General features: G+C 46.2%; 1 protein-coding gene across 3 annotated transcripts in view; it reads right to left on the bottom strand.

Moving 5' to 3' along the window:
* Positions 1–8,705: 8,705 nt before the first annotated feature.
* Positions 8,706–22,438, bottom strand: part of ADAMTS3 (ADAM metallopeptidase with thrombospondin type 1 motif 3) — a 104,305-nt gene continuing 90,572 nt past the window's right edge. Inside the window, exons 16-22 of one of the 3 annotated variants that reach the window (XM_061463284.1) lie at positions 20,156–20,236; positions 18,262–18,425; positions 17,048–17,210; positions 16,208–16,340; positions 15,749–15,956; positions 14,327–14,444; positions 8,706–11,449 (exon numbers count right to left, since the gene is read on the bottom strand). In XM_061463284.1, coding sequence (XP_061319268.1) covers positions 10,872–11,449; positions 14,327–14,444; positions 15,749–15,956; positions 16,208–16,340; positions 17,048–17,210; positions 18,262–18,425; positions 20,156–20,236 — 1,445 coding nt within the window. In that variant the 3' untranslated portion in view covers positions 8,706–10,871. The remainder of the gene's footprint in view (positions 11,450–14,326; positions 14,445–15,748; positions 15,957–16,207; positions 16,341–17,047; positions 17,211–18,261; positions 18,426–20,155; positions 20,237–22,438) is intronic. The other 2 variants (XM_061463294.1, XM_061463302.1) reach the window with 2 other exon arrangements.

The raw sequence follows: 22,438 nt of genomic DNA on the forward strand, positions 1-22,438 counted from the left end.
CTTTCCCAGTGTGGTCATCAACTCTATACTTTGGGAGATATAGAAGGGAAGCGTTTAGCAATTACACATCTTTTTGCCCTTCTTGGGTGGTCAACCTATGAAGCAGACATTCCCTTACAGTCCCAGCCTGCCCACCATACTATTTACAGCATCATTTGAGAGTTTTGAAGGTTTTGGATGGCCTTTGGGTACCCTTGAGACCTGCCTGCTGACTGTGATGGGGATCACCATGCTGGCACACATACAGAGTGTGTTTTACCCACGACCATTTCGTCTGATCTCAAAAGTTCAGCAGAGTTGGGTTTGGGTCTTGTCTAGGGTTAGACAGCAATATAGGAGGACCACGAGATTTTCCCTGAGGCTGGACAGTCATGAGAGGCAGGGCGTGTGGGACAGTATGGGCAAGTATCTAGGTCAGTGGGCCCCTCCAGTGCTTTGGAACTTCACCACTGAACAAATGCAAAATCCAGAAGAACTAGTGAAACATGTAAAATAGATGTGTTGTCATCCTGGTCATACCAGAGAGGGACATGGCAACGTGCCGGGGCTTGACCTATGCTTACAGAGCCGTGTTCAACACTACCCAGAACCTTCAAAGGGAAAAAGATGACTCTGGAACTGATGGCAAAGCAACAGACAGTGCAGCTACTCCAACTCCAAATACAGCAGACACACCAATCCTAGCGACAAGTACAGCAGCTACTCAAAGCCACGTCTCTGCTCTGACTGTGGCTGAGTGAGCCTGGCTGCCAGTGCCAAACGCAGCTCTGGGCCCCCACATCTGGGCCCTAAGTGCAGCTATATGATCCAGGTGTGAGTCCCCGGAGCACAGGGCTGGTCTCTGGGTCAGGCACCACCCAACAGGACCCAGACCCTGCTCTGGGCACCAAATCACAGCTCTTGGTCTCTTTTCTCAACTCTGAGCCCCATGAGCCTGTTTTTTCAGCCCCCCCCCAAACACAGCATTTAGCCTCATTGTGTGTTCCAAAATGCAGGACTGACTTACTTAATCTCTGGTTTTGAGCCCTAAATCTGGCCAAATGAGCCTGGTTTTGAGCCCTCCAAATGCAGCACTTACTAAGTAGGCTTTTTTGTGTGTGAGCCCTAAAACTGGCTGACTGACCCCAGTTTCACACCAAAACTACGACATCTTTGTTTCTGAGCCCTGCACCTGGCTTCCAAACCATGGGCTTAGTCTCTCTTTCTGAGCCTTAAACCTGGCCAAATGAGCCTTGTTTTGAGCCCCCAAAATGCAGCACTTAGTTGTTTTTTTTTCATTAGTCCTAAAGCTGGCCAATGAGTCTGGTATCAAGCTCCCAAACTCAGGACTTGGTCTCTCTGTGAGCCCCCAAACTGGCCAAGGGAGCATAGGTTTGAGCCCCCCAAAGTTCAGGACTTAGTTTATGGTGCTGAGCAGCAAAAGGCAGGACTGGTCTGTTTCTGAACCCCGACAGAAGCCCAGTGAGCTGCCTCATGTTTAGACTCACACATGACTGCTTCCAAGCTCTAAACCTGGTTTTTGAGCAGCAGAGCACATGACTTGAGCTCTATTTGAGCCCCAGAACTGACCACATGAGCCGGGTTCCGACACGTGAGTCTTGGTCTCCATTTCTGAGCACCAAATCTGGTTCTAGTGACCCCGGTTTCGAGCCCCCAAACCGCAGGACTCGGTCTCTGTTTCTGAACACAAAGCGGCCCCAGGAGCCGATTGGCTTCCAGACTCCAACGCTCCGAGCCCGGTTCCAGGCCAGGCTCAGCCCTCGGTCTCCGCTCCCGAAGCGTGTGCCGGAGCCCGGGGTGCCCTCCTCGGGGATCAGTCCCATGCTCTCAGGGAGCCGGCGTCCAGCCCCACAGGGCTCGGTTCTCTTGGGGAGCTGGGCCCGAAGCCCCGCGGCAACCACGTCCCGCTCTGCTGAGCCGCAACCCCCTCTGAAGCTCCAAACCAGCCCCAGTCCCGGGCCCTGGCAGCGCTCGGGACACGACCGGGACCTGCAGACGGCTGAGACAACAGCGCCGGACCCCGTCCCTCCGTGCCCTCTTTCCCACGAGCCTCCCTCACCCCCTCTTCGCCCGCACATCACCCACTCCCACCTCACCGCCCCTCCTCCTGTAGCTATAACGCCACCACTTCGCCCCGCCCCCTAATTTCACAGGCCCTCCCCGGGGCCGCTCCGGGTCCCGCCGCCCGCCCCCTGCGTCGCTGCAGCCCCGGCCCCCGCAGCCGCCGTCCCCGTACTCGTCGGCGCATCTCTCCTCTTCCTTCCTACCCGGGCAGAACACAAGGAGCTGGGGGAAAGTGTCCAGCCAAAGCCTCGGCGACGCCGGTTCCACACCTGTTTCCCCCAGGAACGCTCCTCTCTTCCCGTTTAACCCGGCTATGGCTCTCCCTGGGAGGGCGGCTTCTATCCGCCCGACACGGCCCCGGGACCCTCCACCGGGACCCTCCACCGGGACCCATCACCGCCACTCGCGTCAGCCGGAGGCCCACGGGGCCGGTTCTGGGCAATGATTCGCTACGGAGTGCCCCTGGCAGCAAAGCCCCTGAGATGCAAAGCATCTCCTCAGACACAGATCACATAAACACCAGTGGGCCTCCGGAACCGCCGTGCAGCACCAGCCCCGCGGCCCCTCTGCTCGGTGCCGCTGGTTCCGCAGCGGGGTCCTGGAGCGTGGTGTCCCGAATCGGCCTCGGGCCAGGGCCCAGAGCACAGCCCACGACGGCTCCTTGGGGATGGTGGGCACGGTGCAATGCTTCCCATGGCCGACCCCAGCAGCAAGGAGTCGGCTCGGCCCAGGCACCAGCCCAGCCCCAGGGGTCTCACCCTGACCCCGTTAGACTCCAGCAGACCCAGTGCTCAGGGCAGTGCTCTCAGGCAGCCCCCAAACCAGCTTGCTAAGCACAAACGTCCAGCACCTGCTGCTAAATCTAAGCTGCCAGGACAGAAAAATGGTGTTGGGCATCACTTACGCACAGTGACCTCTGAAATAGTGCCACCAACATGGATATCCACCCTTGCTTTGCCACCTAAGACTTTTTCTGTATGCTGCCTATATAGTGTGCACTCTCAGGCACCCCATAAAACAGCTCTGTAAGTACGAATGTCCAGACTCTGCTACTAACCCTAAGGTGCCCATACAGATAGCTGGTGTGGGGCATCACCTCCACATGCTGCTCACTGAAATGGTGCCACCAGCATGGCAATCCACCCTTTCGTAGCCACCTAAAACTCCATCTGTGTACGGCCTCGCAGGGCAGTACTCACAGGTTCCAGACTCCAGATCCTGAAGTGTGAATGTCCAGGCCTTGCTCCTAAGCCTAAAGTGCCAGGACAGAAAGATTTTGCTGGGCATTACCTACATGTGGTGACCTCCAGAACAGTGCCATCAACATGACAAAACACCCATGGCTATCACCTTGAGTTTCATGGTGAGGAGCCCTGTCACACCGAACATGGAAAGTCACGTCCTCTGGTTCATTACGGCAGCTTAGCAATGGTCTGGGGCAAGGGGAGCATGGGAAGGTCTCTCTTCTGGAGAGACGATGAAGTCCTTTGGTATAGATGCTAGAATCCAAGAGATCTTGCACCCATCTGAGGGTGATCATAGTTTTGGTATTTGGGTCCAGGACCTGTGTACCATCAAATACATGAGATTAATTTATTGAAATGTACTATTATAATTTTATTTCAGCAATACCCATGCAAGTTTCATGTTTAGTGCAAAGCAGTCACCCTAAGAGGAGGGAAAGGAGGAGCCATGACTATTCCCTACAGAGTAAATCACTGTTCTATTATCTGTGTGTACATGTGGGTTGAGCACCTGCCCAGTTTCAAAGGGGTTCTGTGGTTTCCTCACCGTGTGGAACATGAGTAAAAGAACAGGCTAAAATATTGTATGTTTTACCCAAAAGAAATGGCATAAACCCCATAAAATTAATGCCAAATGACAAGCAGAAAGGTTATTACTCATGCATCTCCTTCAGCAGCACACAGGCACCACAGTTCTCGTGTCGCAGATGCTGGGGACCCTCCAGTCCTTGTTCCACCCAGCTGGAAGTTTTCTGGGTGATAGCACAGCCAAATCCTTTTGGAACTGCAGTCATCTCCAAGTGCTGTAAAGCACCCCTGGGGTGTGTGGGTGGGGTTCCTGCCTTCACTCCACAGGAAACTAGGCAATCCATGTGTCTCTCAGTGAGATGCACAGCATCTGCATGGACTGAAAAAAATAGGGCAAAATACAAAACACACAAAATACCTCCTCACCTGCACCCTTTTTTATTTTTTAGAAAGTTCTCTACTGTGATGAATCTCTGTCACTAAAAGTAATCTCTCTCCAAGCAGCCTGGGAATCATCTTCATCTATGCAGAACATGCTCCATAAATAGGGATGGGGATTTCTCTTCTGTGTTAGCACAGTCACAGGCACCTAAAACTAAATCATTCCAACAAAGCCCCACTGCTCAGAACCTGAGGGACAAGTAATAAATCAGGGCAGATACTTCTGTGGGTTGGCAGATGGGGGTTTATTTGAATAATAACATGTGATTTTACTGATTGATCCTTCTAAAGTCTTGTTCGTCCTGCACACGATCTTTCATGTACCTCCAATTCCCAGCTCTGAAAACCCAAAATTGCTGTCTTATGTTCTTCATTCCTGCTGGTGCAGCAGCAGCTGCCTTTCTTTCTTCCAGGGAATGAAGGAAAAATTAGGAAAAAACCCCACATGAATGAAAACGTGAAGCCCCCAAAAGAAACCAGACCTGTTTTACACTGCATTCATACCAAGTTATTGTTGTGGTTTAAGCCTAGCTGGTAACTCAGAACCATGCAGCTGCTTACTCACTGTTCCAGAGTTTGAGGATTCCGGATGAGAGAAACGAGACACAAATAGAGAACTTTCAACTAGTTTATTAATACAGGGAAAATATAGAGGTAACAAAAGATACAGTAAAGGATACTTCTGGTGTTTGGTCATCTCACCAACCCCAAGGACCCTGTGATGACGATCAGGAAACCAGCTCTGAGAATCCTCACTGCAGTGCGGGGTGGCAGGCTCAACCTTAGCGGGTGTCCCCACGGAGCCAACGCTGACCTGGTTGGTACAAGGGTCTGCCTCCTTGCATCACTTGAGGCTCGGGCTTTTATACTAACGAAAACGCACGCGCATTCTGATGCAGGCGGCCAGCCTATGTCGGAAGAAGTGGCCAGCAGTATCTAGAAAGGCCTCAGGGGGTCGGGACTTTTCCAGGGATTTCTAAAGCAGGACCTACTGGGGAGGAACTACCACAGACAAACAGTACCTTTTGTGTGTTCCACCTTTCACCAAGGACCATTATCTAGTGTCACTGACACACTCATCCCCCCCTCTTCTTCCACCTCAAAGCTCCCAGAGGGATGGGGAGGAGAATTGAAAGAATGTAGCTCCCACGGGTTGAGATAAGAACAGTCCAGTAACTAAGGTATAACACAAATCACTACTGCTGCCACCAATAATAACGATAAGGGAAAGAACAAGGGAAGAGAATACAACCGCTCATCACCCACCGACCAATACCCAGCCTGACCAGAGCAGCAATCTGGGCCTTCCGGATAACTCCCTCCGGTTTCTATACTGGCCATGATGTACTGTGGTATGGAATACCTCTTTGGCTGGTTTAGGTCAGGTGTCCTGTCTCTGCTTCCTCCTGGCTTCTCATGTCCCTCTGCACTGGCAGAGCATGAGACTGAAAAAGTCCTTGAGCAGGGTAAGTGTGGTTTATGATGTCACAGACTCCATGGAAGTACAGAATCGTTTATTTAACAAAGACGCTTGATTATATACTTTAAATTTACAAGGGTGTCATGACAAATAACCAATAAAAACCCACCACACAAATATTCCTCTGCAGGTTACTCAACCACCACTTTTTGTAATCATTTCCTTGTTACTGTTTCTAGCTGATATGTGCTTTAGATGTAGCAATTTATATTATTCCTTAAGCAATCACAACTCTTACAGACTATGTTTCTTTTTATGACTACCTAGCGGTTAAGCACAAGATAAATTCTGCTCCCAGGACTTCCTATTTGAAACAGTCTACGAGGAACAAACATTATTTTTCTCTTTGGTCTGCTTACACCAGCACTTTGTGGTTAGCCTCGCAGGGAATTACAGACCCAGGGAATTACCGACCAGTCAGTGTCACCTCTGTGCCTCGCAGGATCATGGAGCAGATTCTCCTGGAAGGCATGCTAAGGCACATGAAAATCAACAAGGTGCTTGGTGACAGCCAGCATGGCTTCACTAAGGGGAAATCCTGCCTGACCAATTTGGTGGCCTTCTATGATGGGGCTACGGAACTGATGGACAGGGGTAGAGAAGTTGATGTCATCTACCTGGACTTGTGCAAAGTGTTCGACACTGTCCCACACGAGATCCTTGTCTCTAAATTGGAGAGACATCAATTTGATGGATGGACCACTCGGTGGATAAAGAACTGGCTGGATGGCCGCATACAAAGATTTGTGGTCAATGGCTCAACGTCCACCTGGAGACCAGTAACGAGTGGCGTCACTCAGGGATCGGTGTTGGGACCGGTCTTGGTCAACATCTTTGTCACTGACATGGATTGAGTGCGCCCTCAGCAAGTTTGCCAATGACATCAAGCTGTGTGGTTCGGTTGATACGCCGGAGGGAAGGGATAGGATCTAGAGGGACCCTGACACGCTTGAGGGCCAATGCCAATCTCATGAAGTTCAACCAAGCCAAGTGCAAGGTCCTACACCTGGGTCAGAGCAATCCCAGGCACAGCTACAGGTTGGGCAGAGAAGAGATTCAGAGCAGTTCTGTGGAGAAGGACTTGGGGGTGTTGGTTGATGAGAAAATGAAGATGAGCCGGCTTCAGTGTGCGCTCACAGCCCAGAAAGCCAACCATATCCTGGGCTGCACCAAAAGGAGTGTGACCAGCAGGTGGAAGGAGGTGATCCTGCCCCTCTGCTCTGCTCTTGTGAGACCTCACCTGGAGTATTGTGTGCAGTTCTGGTGTCCTCAACATAAAAAGGACATGGAACTGTTGGAACAAGTCCACAGGAGGACCACGAGGATGATCAGGGGAATGGAGCACCTCCCGTATGAAGACAGGTTGAGAAAGTTGGGGCTGTTCAGCCTGGGGAAGAGAAGGCTGAGCGAAGACCTCATAGCAGCCTTCCAGTGTCTGAAGGGGTCCTATAGGGACGCTGGGGATGCACTATTCATTAGGGACTGTAGTGACAGGACAAGGGGTAACGAGTTAAAACTTAAACAGGGGAAGTTTAGATTGGATACAAGGAGGAAATTCTTTCCTGTTAGGGTGGTGAGGCACTGGAATGGGTTGCCCAGGGAGGTTGTGAATGCTCCATCCGTGGCAGTGTTCAAGACCAGGTTGGACAGAGCCTTGGGTGACATGGTTTAGTGTGAGGTGTCCCTGCGTATGGCAGGGGGGTTGGAGCTAGATGATCTTAAGGTCCTTTCCAACCCTAACTATTCTATGATTCTATATATAGATGCATTGTGTTCTTAAAATGGTGCTCAACAGGTAAGCGTTACTTGGCAACACCTTAAAACAGTGTGTTATCAGTGTTGTTCCTAGACTAAAGTCAAAACCACAGCACTGCACCAGCTTCTAAGGAGAAAAATGACTGCTACTGCTGAATCCAGGACCTAAACCAAACTCCCTTCATGCCTTTGAAAGACCTGGTAAAGACTTCTATTTCAATAGAGATCTTCCCAAGATGCTGGTTAAAGCTGCTGGAGTCTCTGCCATGGTTACAATTTCAATGATTCCAGGCTCAAATTGTCTTTTCAAAGATATTTAACAGGAAGCTCTCATCTGGCAACACGCTTAAGTTGCAAGAGCAGCTCAAGTTTCTATTTCCCATTCAAACAGACACCTACCAGGTATTGCCATTCCAGAAGTGGAAAAACAGTGTGGTTTACAAGTGCTGTTATTGACAGTTACAAGCCATGTACCCTAACAGTCCACATGCTGAGCTGGGATTAAGATTGGTTTTTAGCACTCTCAAGTGACTCTTAAATGGCACTGTAAGACTCTTGCTTATGAAATATCAGTATTGGTGCTCTTGATGAGAATTTGAGTTCAACTGGACACTTACTGCAGATTACTCGCCCAGCTCAAAACTGTCAAGAACACAGAGAATGTAATTTTTGGCAGAATCACATACTGGTTTAGACTGTCAGTTTAAAGCCATTCCCCCTTGTCCTGTCCCTACAGGCCTGTCTCAAAAACCCCTCTCCAGGTTTTTTGTAGCCCCTTTAGGCACTGGAAGCTGCCCTAAGGTCTCCCTGGAGCCTCCTCTTCTCCAGACCAGACAAGCCCAGCTCTCTCAGCCTGAATGTAGCATGAACAAGGTTAGGTACAGGAATATTGTATAGCAGAGGTTTATCTGAGACCTGAAGCCAAACTGAGTGATACAAACTTCTTTTGTCAATGCAATGGGTTGGAAATTTATGTTGTATCTTCTTAGTATTAATTTTCTCGGTTTTGTTAAAAAAAAAAAGGGGGGGCAAAAGAGGGGGTTTACCTTGGCAGAACTGTGTGGAATTCTTCTGTCCTCCCCCAGGCTGCAACAGTCATGCCTGGGATATAAACAGCCCTTCATTTTGCAGAAGACACAGCTTGAAAATGCAGAAGCTGGATCCTCCCATGTGAATCAGACCAGAGAAAGTCATCCTATGTGAAAGATTTTATTGTTACGTGCTCCCCATACAACAAACAGTGTCAGTCAGTAGTGTACATTTGACAGAAAGAGAAATTAGCTTGGTAGAAAAGAAATCCAAGAGGTACAAGGATTATCTACACCCACACTGTGTACGAGTAAAAGACAGAGAAAAGAGAATTTGCCTTTGGGGGAATTGTAAAGAAACAGAAACATTTCTGTTTCTGTTTGAGGCTCTGCACCATCTGCTTAAAGCTGATTTCTTGGCCCTTCAAAAGTCCTGTGGAAAGGCAGCAGCAGCTCTGTAGGGGTGTCAGTACTTTGGTAGGTTAGATGGCATACTGCACGATGCACGCTATGACCCTGGGCTTCCGCCAACAGCATCAACCTACCGATACTCTCCTTTACTTTGAAAGTCTTCATCCTTAATTTTCCACAATTTTCATCCTTATTGCTTCCTGGCAACTCTGCATAATCACTACTGATGTTTCTATAATGTCATCTCTGGGGTCCCGATCTACTTGATAGCATTTTAGGGGGACATACTCATTGGCATTTTAAATGGGTGGAACATGAGGGCTCTTTATGGGGAAGCAAAAATTGCACATGAAACTTTAATAACCTGTTCAGAAATTAAAGATGCTTGGAATAAAAAAGCTGTCATAAGACTTACTTATTTTTAAAGCAGAAGATCAACAATATCTCTACAGTAGTTTAGTTAGCTTAAATTTCTGTTCTATCCATATGACATAAGATGTACACATGGCTAATTACACATCTCTATTTTATCTTAGCAAAAAAGAATAGGCAATTGCCCTTAGTGTAAATATTTAGTACATAAAATACTATCAAGAAATCCACTTTTAATAAATATCTTTAGTTCTCAATCCTATATACAAGTACTTTACAGCAACACACAAGAGAGAGTGTGATTGGGTGGACTGTGAACAAGATGGGTATTGACATAAAGTACTAGCACGTTCTTGCAGTCAGATGCATTGTGGTTGTGGAGCTTTGAGGTGAACCCTACTGAAAAATAAATACCTCTCTCACCTTGAAATCAATGCTTCCAGTTGGAAAAACAGTAATAAATCTGATTTCTTCTCACAGCTATTTTTTGCTAGTGCCTATTCTAGCTCTGTGATGCTTTTTCAGCTTCAGAAATTACAAAGAGATCAGCTGGAGAACAGAACTCATGTTTGACTGGTGAACACCACAGTACTTACAGTATTTACATGGCTTCTTCCTACTCCAGTCCGACCCCTTCAGGAAAGGGAGACCTACAGGACAGCACCACTGCCCTGACACCGAGGCGATGCCAGCTCAGTGCTCATCTCACAGGCACATAAAATGCTTTTTCCAACCTGTGACTGGAATTACACTAAAGTTTCTAAACCTACTTTTCATGGGCTAGAAGTAAACCTTTAGGTTCACGCATTTTCCCCAGTTTCAAAAGAAAGCATCACACTGTTCGTAAACACCTTTTCCTAGTGTCAGGAGATATAATTAATCTGAAAAAGGAACTCCTCCTTTCATGACAATGCTGCTTTACACATCAGCTCCTGGAATGGCAATAAGGCAGCACTCAGTGGCAGGCACCTAGCACTTGTCTAGAATGCAACATAGATCAACAGTTGTCTGACCGCACAAACCTCTTAAAAATAATACTGCTTTTCTGTAATATACAGGATTTACACAACGGTGCAAAGTTGCTCGTACAAGATCTGTCCCTACAGATAAATTAGCAAAACAAGTCTTACAGATTCCCTTGTTCCATTGCAAAAGTATTTTGTAGAGTGTAAACATCTGGTACCTCTTGTGGTAGGGCCTTTTCTATATGGGAGTGTTTAGAACCCTGAGGTCAGGGCTGCTTTTCTGTACTAGAGCTTGACTGATGCTCTCAGCAACATCTGCTCACCACGAGAAGTATCCTTTGGTGCATTCCTCCAATGTGTTCAAGCCAGCCAGGTAATGCAGGATGGGAGAAGGACAGGAGGAGCAACTAGAAAGTGAACCAGCACTTCTCGTTCTTTGTATTTACAAGGAAAATGAGTTGATGACCTGCAGTGTCTTGCTTGTGGAAAGCAGCATGCACCATAGTGTCTAGAAGTAAGGAAATGAAACCCAAAGCACCAAACCAAGCGCCTTTCCAATGCTATCCTTCTGAGGCATTCAGATTCATCGTTCCACAGTGGAGGACCTTGAAGGCCATCTTTTCTCAATATGCTTTGCACTCTTCCTTGAGGTTCTTGATAGAGAAGGAGCCCCTGCTATGGTGTTATTAGCTGCCACAGCAGGAATGGCTGCTGCCAACCCAAGGGCATGGTGAGGACTGAGACTGCTGCTGTTGGCAGGTGACTGGTGCAGCAAAGCCAACAGCCTAGAAGTCTTCTTTGCTGGAGGGACTTTCCATTGCGGGAACTCAGCCCCACTGGGCTTGGTGTTGGATGGGGAGATGTGTGGATTGGCATCTTTGTCTCCAGAAGGAAGCCTGCCCAAATTGCTTCTTCCAGACAGGAACTGTGCGTGGTGGGGCACTACCAACGTTGGCATCATCAACGCCCCAGGCAGGTGGCCCTGATCAAATGTTGCTTCCTCTTCAGCTGCAGCAACTTCAGTGAGGATTGGTGGTGGGAGGGTGCTGCTGCGTTTACCACAGGACTCACAGCACAGCTTGTTGTAGCCAGGGATGGAACAGTATCGTGCAAGCACCTCCATCTGACAGAAGATGGATTTGTCTCCCAGGCAAGGCTCATCTGCAAAACAAATGTCATGTTGATGGCAGATCTAGTGAAGGGCACTAAAATGCTCCAACAGCATGTTTCACAAATGATAGTCTGCTCTAAATAGACAATCTGAGATGCTTCATGCCCTGAACCACCCTCAAAAATAACCCTAGTTTGGAACCAAAGAAATTGGTCATCACTTGGAAAACATCAGGTTCCGCACAGATCAGAAGCGAAGAGTTGTGGAAAGGCATATTATATTTGGGCTACAGACAATTTCCAGTGCTGACCTACTAGTTCCCACATACCAGGCCAGATACAGTTCTACCCACCCCCAGGTCACCTCTAGCCTTAGAACATACCTAGCAATAGCATTCAAAACAATTAAATCATCCCCTAAAGAAGTAAATCCCAAGAAGTATCTCTCAAAGATGCCTTTTAGATGATGTCTTAAAATGTCATAGTTGGATAAAGCTTTGTTTGCATAGTCTGAGTTTTTCAGTGACTGGAGAAGCGAAGGAAAGATCTTAACAGATAGGGGAGATGCACGATGCCTTGAAGTTAAGTGTATGGCATTGCTTTCAGTCAGGGAAAAGATCTTTCATAGGTCCAAGATCTGTCAGAGATCCCCAAAATGTCAACATTTCTTTAGGCATTTGCTGGACACTTGTTCCACAAATGGAGAAAAGTACCAAGGTACAGTCAGTCCATACACAGTCAGTACCCCATACTCTGGGCAGTTTGGTATTCTGTATGGGAATGTGAGCTGAAATTTAAACTTCACTCTCATTTCACAGAAAACAAGTCCAATTCTCAGTATCTGAGCAGAGCTGTGTCGCAGCATGGAGGAACGTGGAAGGTTGGCTCTGGGCATTTGAAATGAGCTGCATATTTTACAATTAGGACGTTTAATACTTCCTTTTTATTCTCCTTCTTGACGCTAACTCATCCTACTGCTCATTTAGGCTGTTATTTATCGATGCAGTTCGGAATACTGTGCACCTTGGCAGCATGAATGCCCAACTGAGTGATGGAGGAAGGCCTCTCAGAAGGCCACCTTGTCCAGGCCTGCAGCAGGGTCAACACCAAACAGAAGAGCATCTTCCTGTTTTAAAATCAGTAATTCCCTTCCCACAGACCTCTCCAAGGACCCTCAAACAGGCTATGTGCTGCAGTGTCAGGTTTTACTCAAACATGTCTCCCTGTGAGAGACCAGAAAAGAGCTTCCACTAGCAGAGTTTTTCCCAGATAACACGGCTGGCTTGAAATGCTGTTGATGGATTTCACTTACAATAGAGTATGCAAAATTCTAATGTGGAAAGCCAAAAGTTAACCCCAGCTATTGAGAAAGTCTGTTCCAAGTTTGCTTCCATTCACTGTTAGCAGTTACGTAGTCAACATCTCACTGAGCCACAGATGGCATGTGACACCGCTTATTCAGCTCTGAAATGAAATTTGCTTTCTGTACTGTGGTATTTTGTCACCTGTGTACAAATGCTGCCTCACACATATCAACACTATGTGAGGCGACCAAGTTTTCCTGTTTTCCCATATTAACTGGAGCCCAACCTCTCCATCAGTGTCAATCAGTTTTAATACCACCGAACTCAGTCGAATTCTACACATACATCACTGGGGTTGTAGGATCTTCTTTAGAAATAGCAAATTATATGACTGGCAAGTCATATAAAAATTACCCTTGCTTCTAACCTTGATGTGCTTCCTTGGATAGATGTTTGGTGGTTCTTGCAAGCTTAGCATTAAATCCACAGCTTTGCACAGGGACATACTCATTGTTGACAATTTTCAGCAGGAATTTCACTTGAATAATACAAAGGCAGGGACACCTTTCACTAGAGCAGGTTGCTCCAAGCCCTGTCCAACCTGGCCTTGAACTCTGGACAGGGATGGGGCAGCCACAGCTTCTCTGGGCAACCTGTGCCAGGGCCTCATCACCTGCAAGAGGAAGAACTTCTTCCTTACATCTAAACTAAATTTCTCCTCTGCTACTTTAAAGCCATTCCCCTTGTCCTGTCCCTACACGCCCTTGTCAAAAGTTCTGACAACACTTAAAGTCAGATTTTTCACTGGGAAAACCAGGGGTCTGAATCTTGTACTTGTTTAGTCACAGGGAGTGGTTTGCTCCCACCTAGCGGGTAAAACATTCTATAACTCTTTAGAATTGTTTTCTGCCTGAGTTCTTTCACTGGCAGAAAACAAGAGCAAAAGCAGACACCTTGACCAGACTTAGGGAAACAGTTAGAATCACTCTTTGGGAAAGCACGTTGCACCTTCAAAGAATCCTTACTCTATTTTTTAATACCAGCTAGTGATGACTACCATGAGGGATTTAAAAACCAACTAACCCCCAAATCTCAGACAGTCAAAGGAAGAAAGGTTTGGTTGTCATCAAAAGCTTAAAAATCTGTTCAGAAAACACTACGAGAACAATGTAATGAGATTCCCAGGAACCTTATCAGTGCTCTGTGCTTCCGTTTTTATGAAGGTTTTTTTTTTCATTTCCCCAATTGGTGGCTTGCAAAACTTATCCTGGGATTTAGATGTCAAGCAGGGTTTAATTTGGATTGACCTTCGCCAACATTTCAGCCCATGCACCTCGGGCTGATGTGTTTGACCCCCTATTTTATCATCTTTACAAAACAAGTGTGTGAGAAGCACAGGACACCTGCAGCTACTGTATCAGTAATGTGCTGGACTAAACAACAGGGAGCCTTTAGCTGGAGAAAAAGTGGGATAATTTCCAACAAAGGATGCTTAGCATCTCTACCCAGCACTGTGCTCTCTTGACAGGCTGCATTGAGGCAGGAATGTCTGTGACCCTCATCCTATAAAACTGCTACCCACCACCCATAAAATACCCACAATCATTTTGAGACATTCTCTTACCATTACAGGGAGCGAGTTTACAAACCCTCACTGCTTCTGGCTTTTCTCCATTGCACTGATCACCGGCACGGCATATGACCTGCCGGCTCTCAGTTCCCTCCCCACAGGTCACGGAACACTATGGAACACAAGACAAGACAGGATATTGAGCTTTCACAGCCATGTGCAAAAATTCATGTGTCTGAAATAGCCCAAGGTTGGCTTTCAGGTCAGGCTGCACATTCCAGAAATTGGTTTCGAAAGGAGACTTGGGTGAAGGCTGACATGATGAAGAAGAAGGCAAAAGAGGATGATTTTTCCTTTGGTTCTTGCTTTCTGTAATGTTAAATTTATTATTAGAGCATACTATGAATTTTCCTACTTTTTCTTCCTCTAAACCAATCCCTGATCTTGACAACACAAGGTAAAGAGAATACAAAGGGCAGAGAAACTCAGTGTTCACTGAGTTAGCTGTAGGGTTCAGCTGTTTGCTCTGAAGTCATTACAACAATAGCAACACTTGCAGAAACTCTGATTCCAGAACAGCCGAAGTGAGTAAAAAATGCTATGTGACCCTCAGAAGAAGGGAAGTGAGAAGTAGGCAACTTGAGAAAAACAAGCATACTTCCAACATTCCTTTTGCAGGACTGTGTATCTGATGATACACGGAGTGTTTTGGGTTGAAAGGGACCTTAAAGCTCATCCAGTTCCAAGCCCCTGCCACAGGCAGGAACACCTTTCACTAGATCAGGTTGCTCCAAGCCTCGTCCAACCTGGCCTTGAACACAGCCAGGGATGGGGCAGCCACAGCTTCTCTGGGCAACCTGTGCCAGGACCCCACCACCCTCACAGGGAAGAACTTCTTCCTAAGATCTCATCTCAATCTCCCCTCTGTAAGGCTAAAGCCATTCCCCCTGTGTCCTGTCCCTGCAGGCCCTTGCCCAAAGCCCCTCTCCAGGTTTCTTGTAGCCTCTTTAGGCACTGGAAGCTGCTCTACGGTCTACCTGGAACCTTCTCTTCTTGATTCTGAACAAGCCCATCTCTCTCAGCCTGTTTCCAGAGCTGAGGTGCTCCAGCCCTCACAGCATCTCTGTTGCCTCCTCTGGACTTGATCCAACAGCTCCATGTCCCCCTTGTGTTCCTGCCCCAGGGCTGGATGCAGGGCTGCAGTGGGGGGTCTCCCCAGAACACAGTAGAGGGGGAGAATCCCCTCCCTTGACCTGCTTCTCACACTGCTGGGGATGCAGCCGAGGACATGGTTGACTATTGTGAATGTTTTCCTTGCTGGTTTCTGGAGAAGTCTGGAGAGCTATAGAAGCCCATGAAGCTCAAAGGCATTATCTGCTGCAAATTTCCATGTTTTTGGAAGCTGTCTGGCACAGACCTGACTTGGGAGGGATGGGATGTTCACCCAGGTGCGAGGCCCGCTCATGGCTCACATACCTCAGACCAGGGTCCAGCCTTCCACTGTGCAGGGCATGGTACACGGTTGCATGGCCGGCGGCTCTCAGGGCGGTCTCCACTGCAGTACTTGGAATGGATGGAGCGGTTCACACCATCATGAAGGGGCTGGATGCAGCGCACTGTACGGAGCTGGTACCCAGAATTCCCACAGCTTTTGGTGCAGTGCTCCCACTCATCTGCTGCCCAGCTGGGAAGAAACAAGGAAGAAGATGCCACAACAAACTGCTGCCAGGTTGGGCAGCCATTAGTACACAATATTTTTGAGATGAAACCATTCAATAAGATAAATAACCTTTCTTCCATAGAAAAAACCAACCATAATGCAACTCCAGCCTAGAAAGCTATCAGCGTCCTACCTACCCGATTTGGCCTGGGTCACCTTCCGACTGCAAAGCGCAACCATTTCTATCCTTAAGTACTTACTTAAGGCATACTTACAGAGGCTGGGTGCATTCCTGCAGGTTGCACATTCTACGGATGGGCTTGGGCTTTTTGCTGGCTTCACAGAAGCTGCGATGAACCATTTTGTTATCGCTTTTCCTGCGACACCCGTATTTGGTGTACTGAAACCCTGAAAATAGTTCAGAAAAAAAAATTAGGAAAAACAGGTCCTCATTAGAATTTACGGCTTAAATATCAGTTTCTGGACAACTGATAACATGACACTGCAACAGGTCTTTAAGGCCAGAAGGGACAGTTATGACCCCTTAGAGAAACCTCTGCACTACACACAAATCACACTACAGCAGGGGAGAAATTACCTCCTTAACATCAAGCAGTGGGTCACCAGCTAACATGGGAATGAACCAGAGTCTCCTTTTAGTACTTTCGCTACCACAACACATCATCTGTTCAACACAGCACTGCACCAGCTACTAAGGAGAAAAATGACTGCTACCACTGAACCCAGGACATGTATGCAAGAATTAAAGTTATTTTGACATTTGCATTCCCTATTCTTTACCCAAGAGTAATGTACATGCCATAACTAAAGTGAATCCTCAGTAGCATGAATGTCTGAGTCTGTACTTCCACAACAGATTTGGGTATTGAATTTAAACACCTAAGAAAGACTTTTTCTTCCTAGACTGCAAATGTGACACACTGAATTATCAGCTATGTAATAAGATATTTTAAGCTGGGGCATGCAAAATAACAAACTACTTTTAAAGAAATGGAAGGCCAAGAGTTGTAAATTATTTGCTTCCCCCACCTTTTACTTTTCCGCTTTGGGTAACTGGTCATTCATGACCAGAAGGTGCTAAACCATCTGTTTACCTCCACCACAGGGTTTGGAGCACTGTGACCAACTCTTCAATGCCCACTCAAAAGTATCTTCTTCCTGAAGGACGTTGTTGCTGTTGATAGTTGGTACCGAGTCCTCATGAATGATGTACTTGTAAGTCAGGCTGGATCTTGTGTCATTCTCCCGAGGAATGATCTATTAATAACCAAAAGTAAACAGTGGTACAAAACCAGAGCTATTATTTATTCCTCTGCAAAATAAAGAAAGCGAGGCCTGGCTTTTTTGGGAAACATGAAAACTGCTAGTTAACTCACCGGGGAAGCGAAATTGGGGTTTGTCTTGACAGTTAGAACTAACAAAAGTAAGATCAACATAGAGCCATTTAAAACGAGACAAATTTCTAGGCTAGAGTTCTAAGCTGGTCAAGTGGGAGAGCATTATCCAGGATGAAAGGAAGGCCACAAAAATGATCCAAGGGCTGGAGCACCTCAGCTCTGAAGGCAGATTGAGAGAGCTGGGTTTCTTCAGCCTAGGGAAGAGTAGGCACCAGGGAGACCCTAGAGCAGTTTCCAGTGCCTAAAGAGGCTACAAGAAACCTGGACAGGGGCTTTGGACAACGGCTTGCAGGGACAGGACTAGGGGGAATGGCTTTAACCTAACAGAGGGGAAATCGAGATGAGACCTGTGGAAGAGGTTGTTCTCTGTGAGGGTGGTGAGGCCCTGGCACAGGTTGCCCAGAGAAGCTGTGGCTGCCCCATCCCTGGCAGTGTTCAAGGGCAGGCTGGACAGGTCTTGGAGCAACTTGGTCTAGTGGAAGGTGCCCCTGCCTGTGGCAGGGGTTTGGAACTGGATGAGCTTTAAGGTCCCTTCCAACCCAAACCCTTCTGTGATTTTATGATTCTGTGAAAGGGTGGTGTAGCCCCATCATTATCTGACAACAGAGCAGGGCTGGTCTCAGAGAGGGTTTGACATGCAAAGTCCTTTTTCAGTCCACTGAAAGCATCCCAGTGATGTCCAACAATGCAATATGTTTGGCTGCTGCTGGCATGCTACCACTGCACGAACAGGCAGCAGTTTAGATGAGGGTAACAACTCATGGGAAAAGGCTTCAGGGTATTAGCCACCTCCTTGCATGCACTCTTCAGGAAGTCATCAGAGATTTGTCTCAGCACAAACTCCATGCTGGCCACCCACTCTTTATAGAAGACAAACCCACCATATTCTCACTCTGTAATATGTAACCTACCAGCACAACCACCGCATCATGCAAGGGCCCATCAGTGTGGAGAGTCTCAATGTCATCTTCAATGTTGTACTCCCACTCTACACCCAGGTCGATGAAAGATCGGGATCTGGCCTCCTCCCCTTTCCCGTTCAGAATGTAGTGTCCTGTAGCCTGGTTCTTAATTGCTAAAAGGATTGAAAACAGGGCAAGTCATGCCTCCCAAACAAGTCATCATGGGCCCTTATGTGAAGCTTGACAGGAGATATTACAGCAGGACTTGTGCAAAAAAACACCAATGTGCTAGCAAGCCAGGTCTGGACTTTGAGCAAGCTGGTCTAGTGGAAGGTGTCCTTGCCTGTGGCAGGGGGACAGGAACTAGATAAGCTTTAAGGTCCCTTCCAACCCAAACCACTCAGTAATTCTATGAACTGCTATAGATGTCCTGGCTCAGAGAAAGGCCCTCCAAGGCTGTCTCATGCAGCCTTCAAATCCCAGTTTGATGACAGATGTTTTTGTGTGTTTGCTTCAATTCTGTATTTCCTTATCCACGTGAATTAGACACAGATCTAGAGCTAGAGCTAGACTGAAGCACCTCTTCCCATGTAATGTTCACATTTCCCATACTAGCTTAGCTCCTGAGAAGCATGGGTAGTAGCAAGGAACTCAGGTCAAATCTTCACGATCACCTGCCTTCCTTATTTGCCCAAGACCAAAATCAGTATTACCCGCAATGTGCAGTAGTATAACAGACACTCAGCAGACTCCAAGTACATTTCTTATTTTCCTCAGTTTATGAAAATGACAGCTTCATCATGTTGTAGTTTCTTTTGCATACATATATGTGTACCAGATGCTAAAATCAGTAAGTAAAGAGCCGAGGCATTGGAACTGCTGGGAAACTATGTGGTTTTGGTTCCTAGACCACACCTTGAAAATTAGGTAGTGTGGGGATGATGATGATAATGATTAGTAGTAGTAGTAGTGTTATGCTCCAATCAGAAGCCAATACATAAGATATGTGAAAGACAGACTCTTATTTTTTCTTTTGTACAATTCTTACCAATGCATCATAAAACATGAGAAGACAAACTATGCAGAAATCTTACAAGTTCCTATGATTATCGTAATCCAAATGCAGGAGCTGTGAGTACCTGGTGAATAGCTTCACGAAGCCACTTACTGCCAAAGCAAAGCTATGCTTCTCTGAAAGTTACTATCAGGCTATGCTTGGTCCAAAATGCTGCACTTGGATCTCAACATCAAAATTTCTTTATTTTTCTTTTTTTTTTATTTTCCCTCTTTTCTATTCTTAATTATTTTTAGTTACTAATCCAACTCTGCCTGAAGGGTTTACAAAAGACATTGCCCTAGCACATGGACAGCTGATTAAAAGACCATTACCATGGAAGATCTCACTCTTCTCCCTTAAGAATTAGGAAATGGTAAGTAGTAAGATACAAACTGATTGACAACACTATGAACCATCCTACGTGAGAAAAAAATAAATAAATGGACTGCAAATATAGCACAAGTTCCTCAATCTTCATTCCATTAAACCAGCTGTTGCTTACAATCTGCAGCAAATAAGAATAATTACAGATATCAAATTTGATTCACATATCAGTAAACAGAACTTTTACCCTGGAAGTGCCCATTTAAATGTGAGTGATGACAACCTTTTGTTAGTAAACATGAAAACTGGGACCAGTTTAATATTTCAAAGGATTCAAATGACAGGTAAATTTTTGCTTGCTGAGCTGATGCTGTAGAATGCAGTCCTTAACATGCAATTCTGAGTGTATGTATTTACCCAGAATACTTGAATCTGATTATCTCATTGCTCAAGCTCTTCTGTATGACTGCCCTGTGCTTCTCATCATGCCTCAAAGCCAACCCTGAGGAGACAAACACTTACCAAGAAAATGAGGAGAAGCCTCGTCTTCTTGGATAAACACATGTCGAGCACCGGGAGGGATGTCAAACATCTTTAGGTACCCTTTGGCATGTGCAGTAGTCAATGGAGAAAGCAGAGACGGAAAGAAAAAGTGACAGCTATGGTTAGGAGTGTGCTACGTGACCCAGATTCTACTTGCAGAAGAGGGCATCCATCACCAAATGAGAAGCAGTGTCAGAAAGAAACAGAGCAAATAGTTTTGTAACCTGTTTGGCAGGACTTCCTTGTGTTTTTTCTCTTTCAGAGGGAGAAACCAGTTACAAATCTATTTGTCACTTGACCAGCTACACTGCTATAGGCTGTGTCAACCAACAAGTTAGGCAAAAATGTTTCCTATGCTTTCTCAGCACACAAGGTGAAAAACACAAGTCCTCCTGTTTATTTTTTCCAAATCACTCATCAGCCAGGCTGTTAGAGTGGAATTGACTTACTGACATATTATTAGATGTTAATGTCTGAAGTGTGTCTGCTTACTTCTGAGACATCAAAGAGTGGAGGGAGGAGGGTGTAAGCATGAAGGGTGTTGCCCATACACATCAGAAAAGGCTCGTCTCTATGGAAGCCAACACAAGTTATTTACAACTGTGAATGTAAAATTGTCCTGGGTTCAGCAGTAGCAGTCATTTTTCTCCTTCTTAGTAGCTGGTGCAGTGCTGTGTTTTTGATTCTCAGCCTGAGAACAATGCTGATAACACTGATGTTTTTAGTTGGTACTCAGTAATGCTTACTCTGATCAAGGACTTTCTGAGTCTCATGCTCTGCCAGGGAGGAGGGGCACAGGAAGCCAGGAGGAAGCAGAGACAGGACACCTGACCCAAACTAGCCAAAGAGGCATTCCATACCACAGCACATCATGCCCGCTGTATAAACTGGGGGCAGTTACCTGGAAGGGTTAGATGGGTATCGGTCAGCGGGTGGTGAGCGGTTGTATTCTCTTCCCTTATTATTTCCCTTATCATCATTATTATTATTGGTGGCAGCAGTAGTGGTTTGTGTTATACCTTAGTTACTGGACTGTTCTTATCTCAACCCATGGGAGTTACATTCTTTTGATTCTCCTCCCTATCCCTCTGGGAGTGGCAGGGAGGAAAAAGTGGGGGAGTGAGAGAGCGGCTGCGTGGTTCTAGGTTGCCGGCTGAGCTTAAACCACAACAAAAATGCATCAATTACTTTGCTGATTCTTTAAGTGAATTCAACTCTCTACAGCTAAAAGTAAAAAGCTGTTCCCAAAGAACATGATCCTTATTTCAAATTACAATGATTCATCAGTCCAAACCATTGGTAATTAGTATAACATTAAATACTGTCATTAGGAAAACTAAAATCTCTCCTAGGGATATGTCAAAAGGTACTGCTACATCAAGTTTTACTCAAGAGCATCACAAGCACTCTCAGTGCACAGCATTTTAATAGTTCTATTATTTTCTCTTTACCAAATGCAGATTTAATGGTGATAAATCTCTGCAGATCCCTTTTTTAAGAGCTGAGCAAATTTCTCTTCTGTTTTTTACTCTGCTCCATTTCATACTGAGGATCTTGAGACTAGTGAATACACTGGTAGCTTGTTGTGCACCTGTCATACTACAGCTCCTTGGAAGATCTAAGTGACAAAAAGGAAGAGCTAGGAAAATGTAAAATCATGCTCTTGGCTGATGAGTGACTGTGCAAACAGCACATGCCAATCTTTTCACTGATCATCCTTTAAGCATATGAAACATAAAGCTTTTGCCTGATTTGGTGTTATCTGTCAGTGTCAGAACAGAGATGTGAACTGCAGCAAGAACTCGAGTTGCCATGGATGCCTCTCATCCTACAAGCCTTTTAAACTTACTCAGCATGTTTTTATACTCTTGTTTCAGAGAGGGAAATACTGCGAGCTCCTTTAGGCAATGTAAATGCTCCTCTTGTCTTCCCTTAAACAGAATGCCTGTAATTAGTGCTATGGGAGCCAAGGCTTGTGGTTTCATTGACTATGTTTCTCAGCCAGATGGTCTTTCCAAGTGTAAAGTATAAGTGACATTGTGTATTCAAATGAGTTTTTAGCAGAACTAGACACATCCAGCAAACATTAATAGTCAATGAAGGCCAGACCAGTCAAAATTCAGGTAGGTGATTTTAAGTTGGATACTTGCAGATTTCATTTTCCAGAAACTTGAATTCTTTTTGGCACCTCTTGCTTAAATGTTTTCCTGTTGGAAGAGGTCAATTAGTCTTTTTTAACGACTAGATTGCCAAAGTTATGGT

This window comes from Pezoporus flaviventris, unplaced genomic scaffold, assembly GCF_033815535.1.
Source record: "Pezoporus flaviventris isolate CSIRO_AGI_PZ_B2104156 unplaced genomic scaffold, CSIRO_AGI_Pfla_v1 ptg000002l, whole genome shotgun sequence".
NCBI classification, from domain to species: domain Eukaryota; kingdom Metazoa; phylum Chordata; class Aves; order Psittaciformes; family Psittacidae; genus Pezoporus; species Pezoporus flaviventris.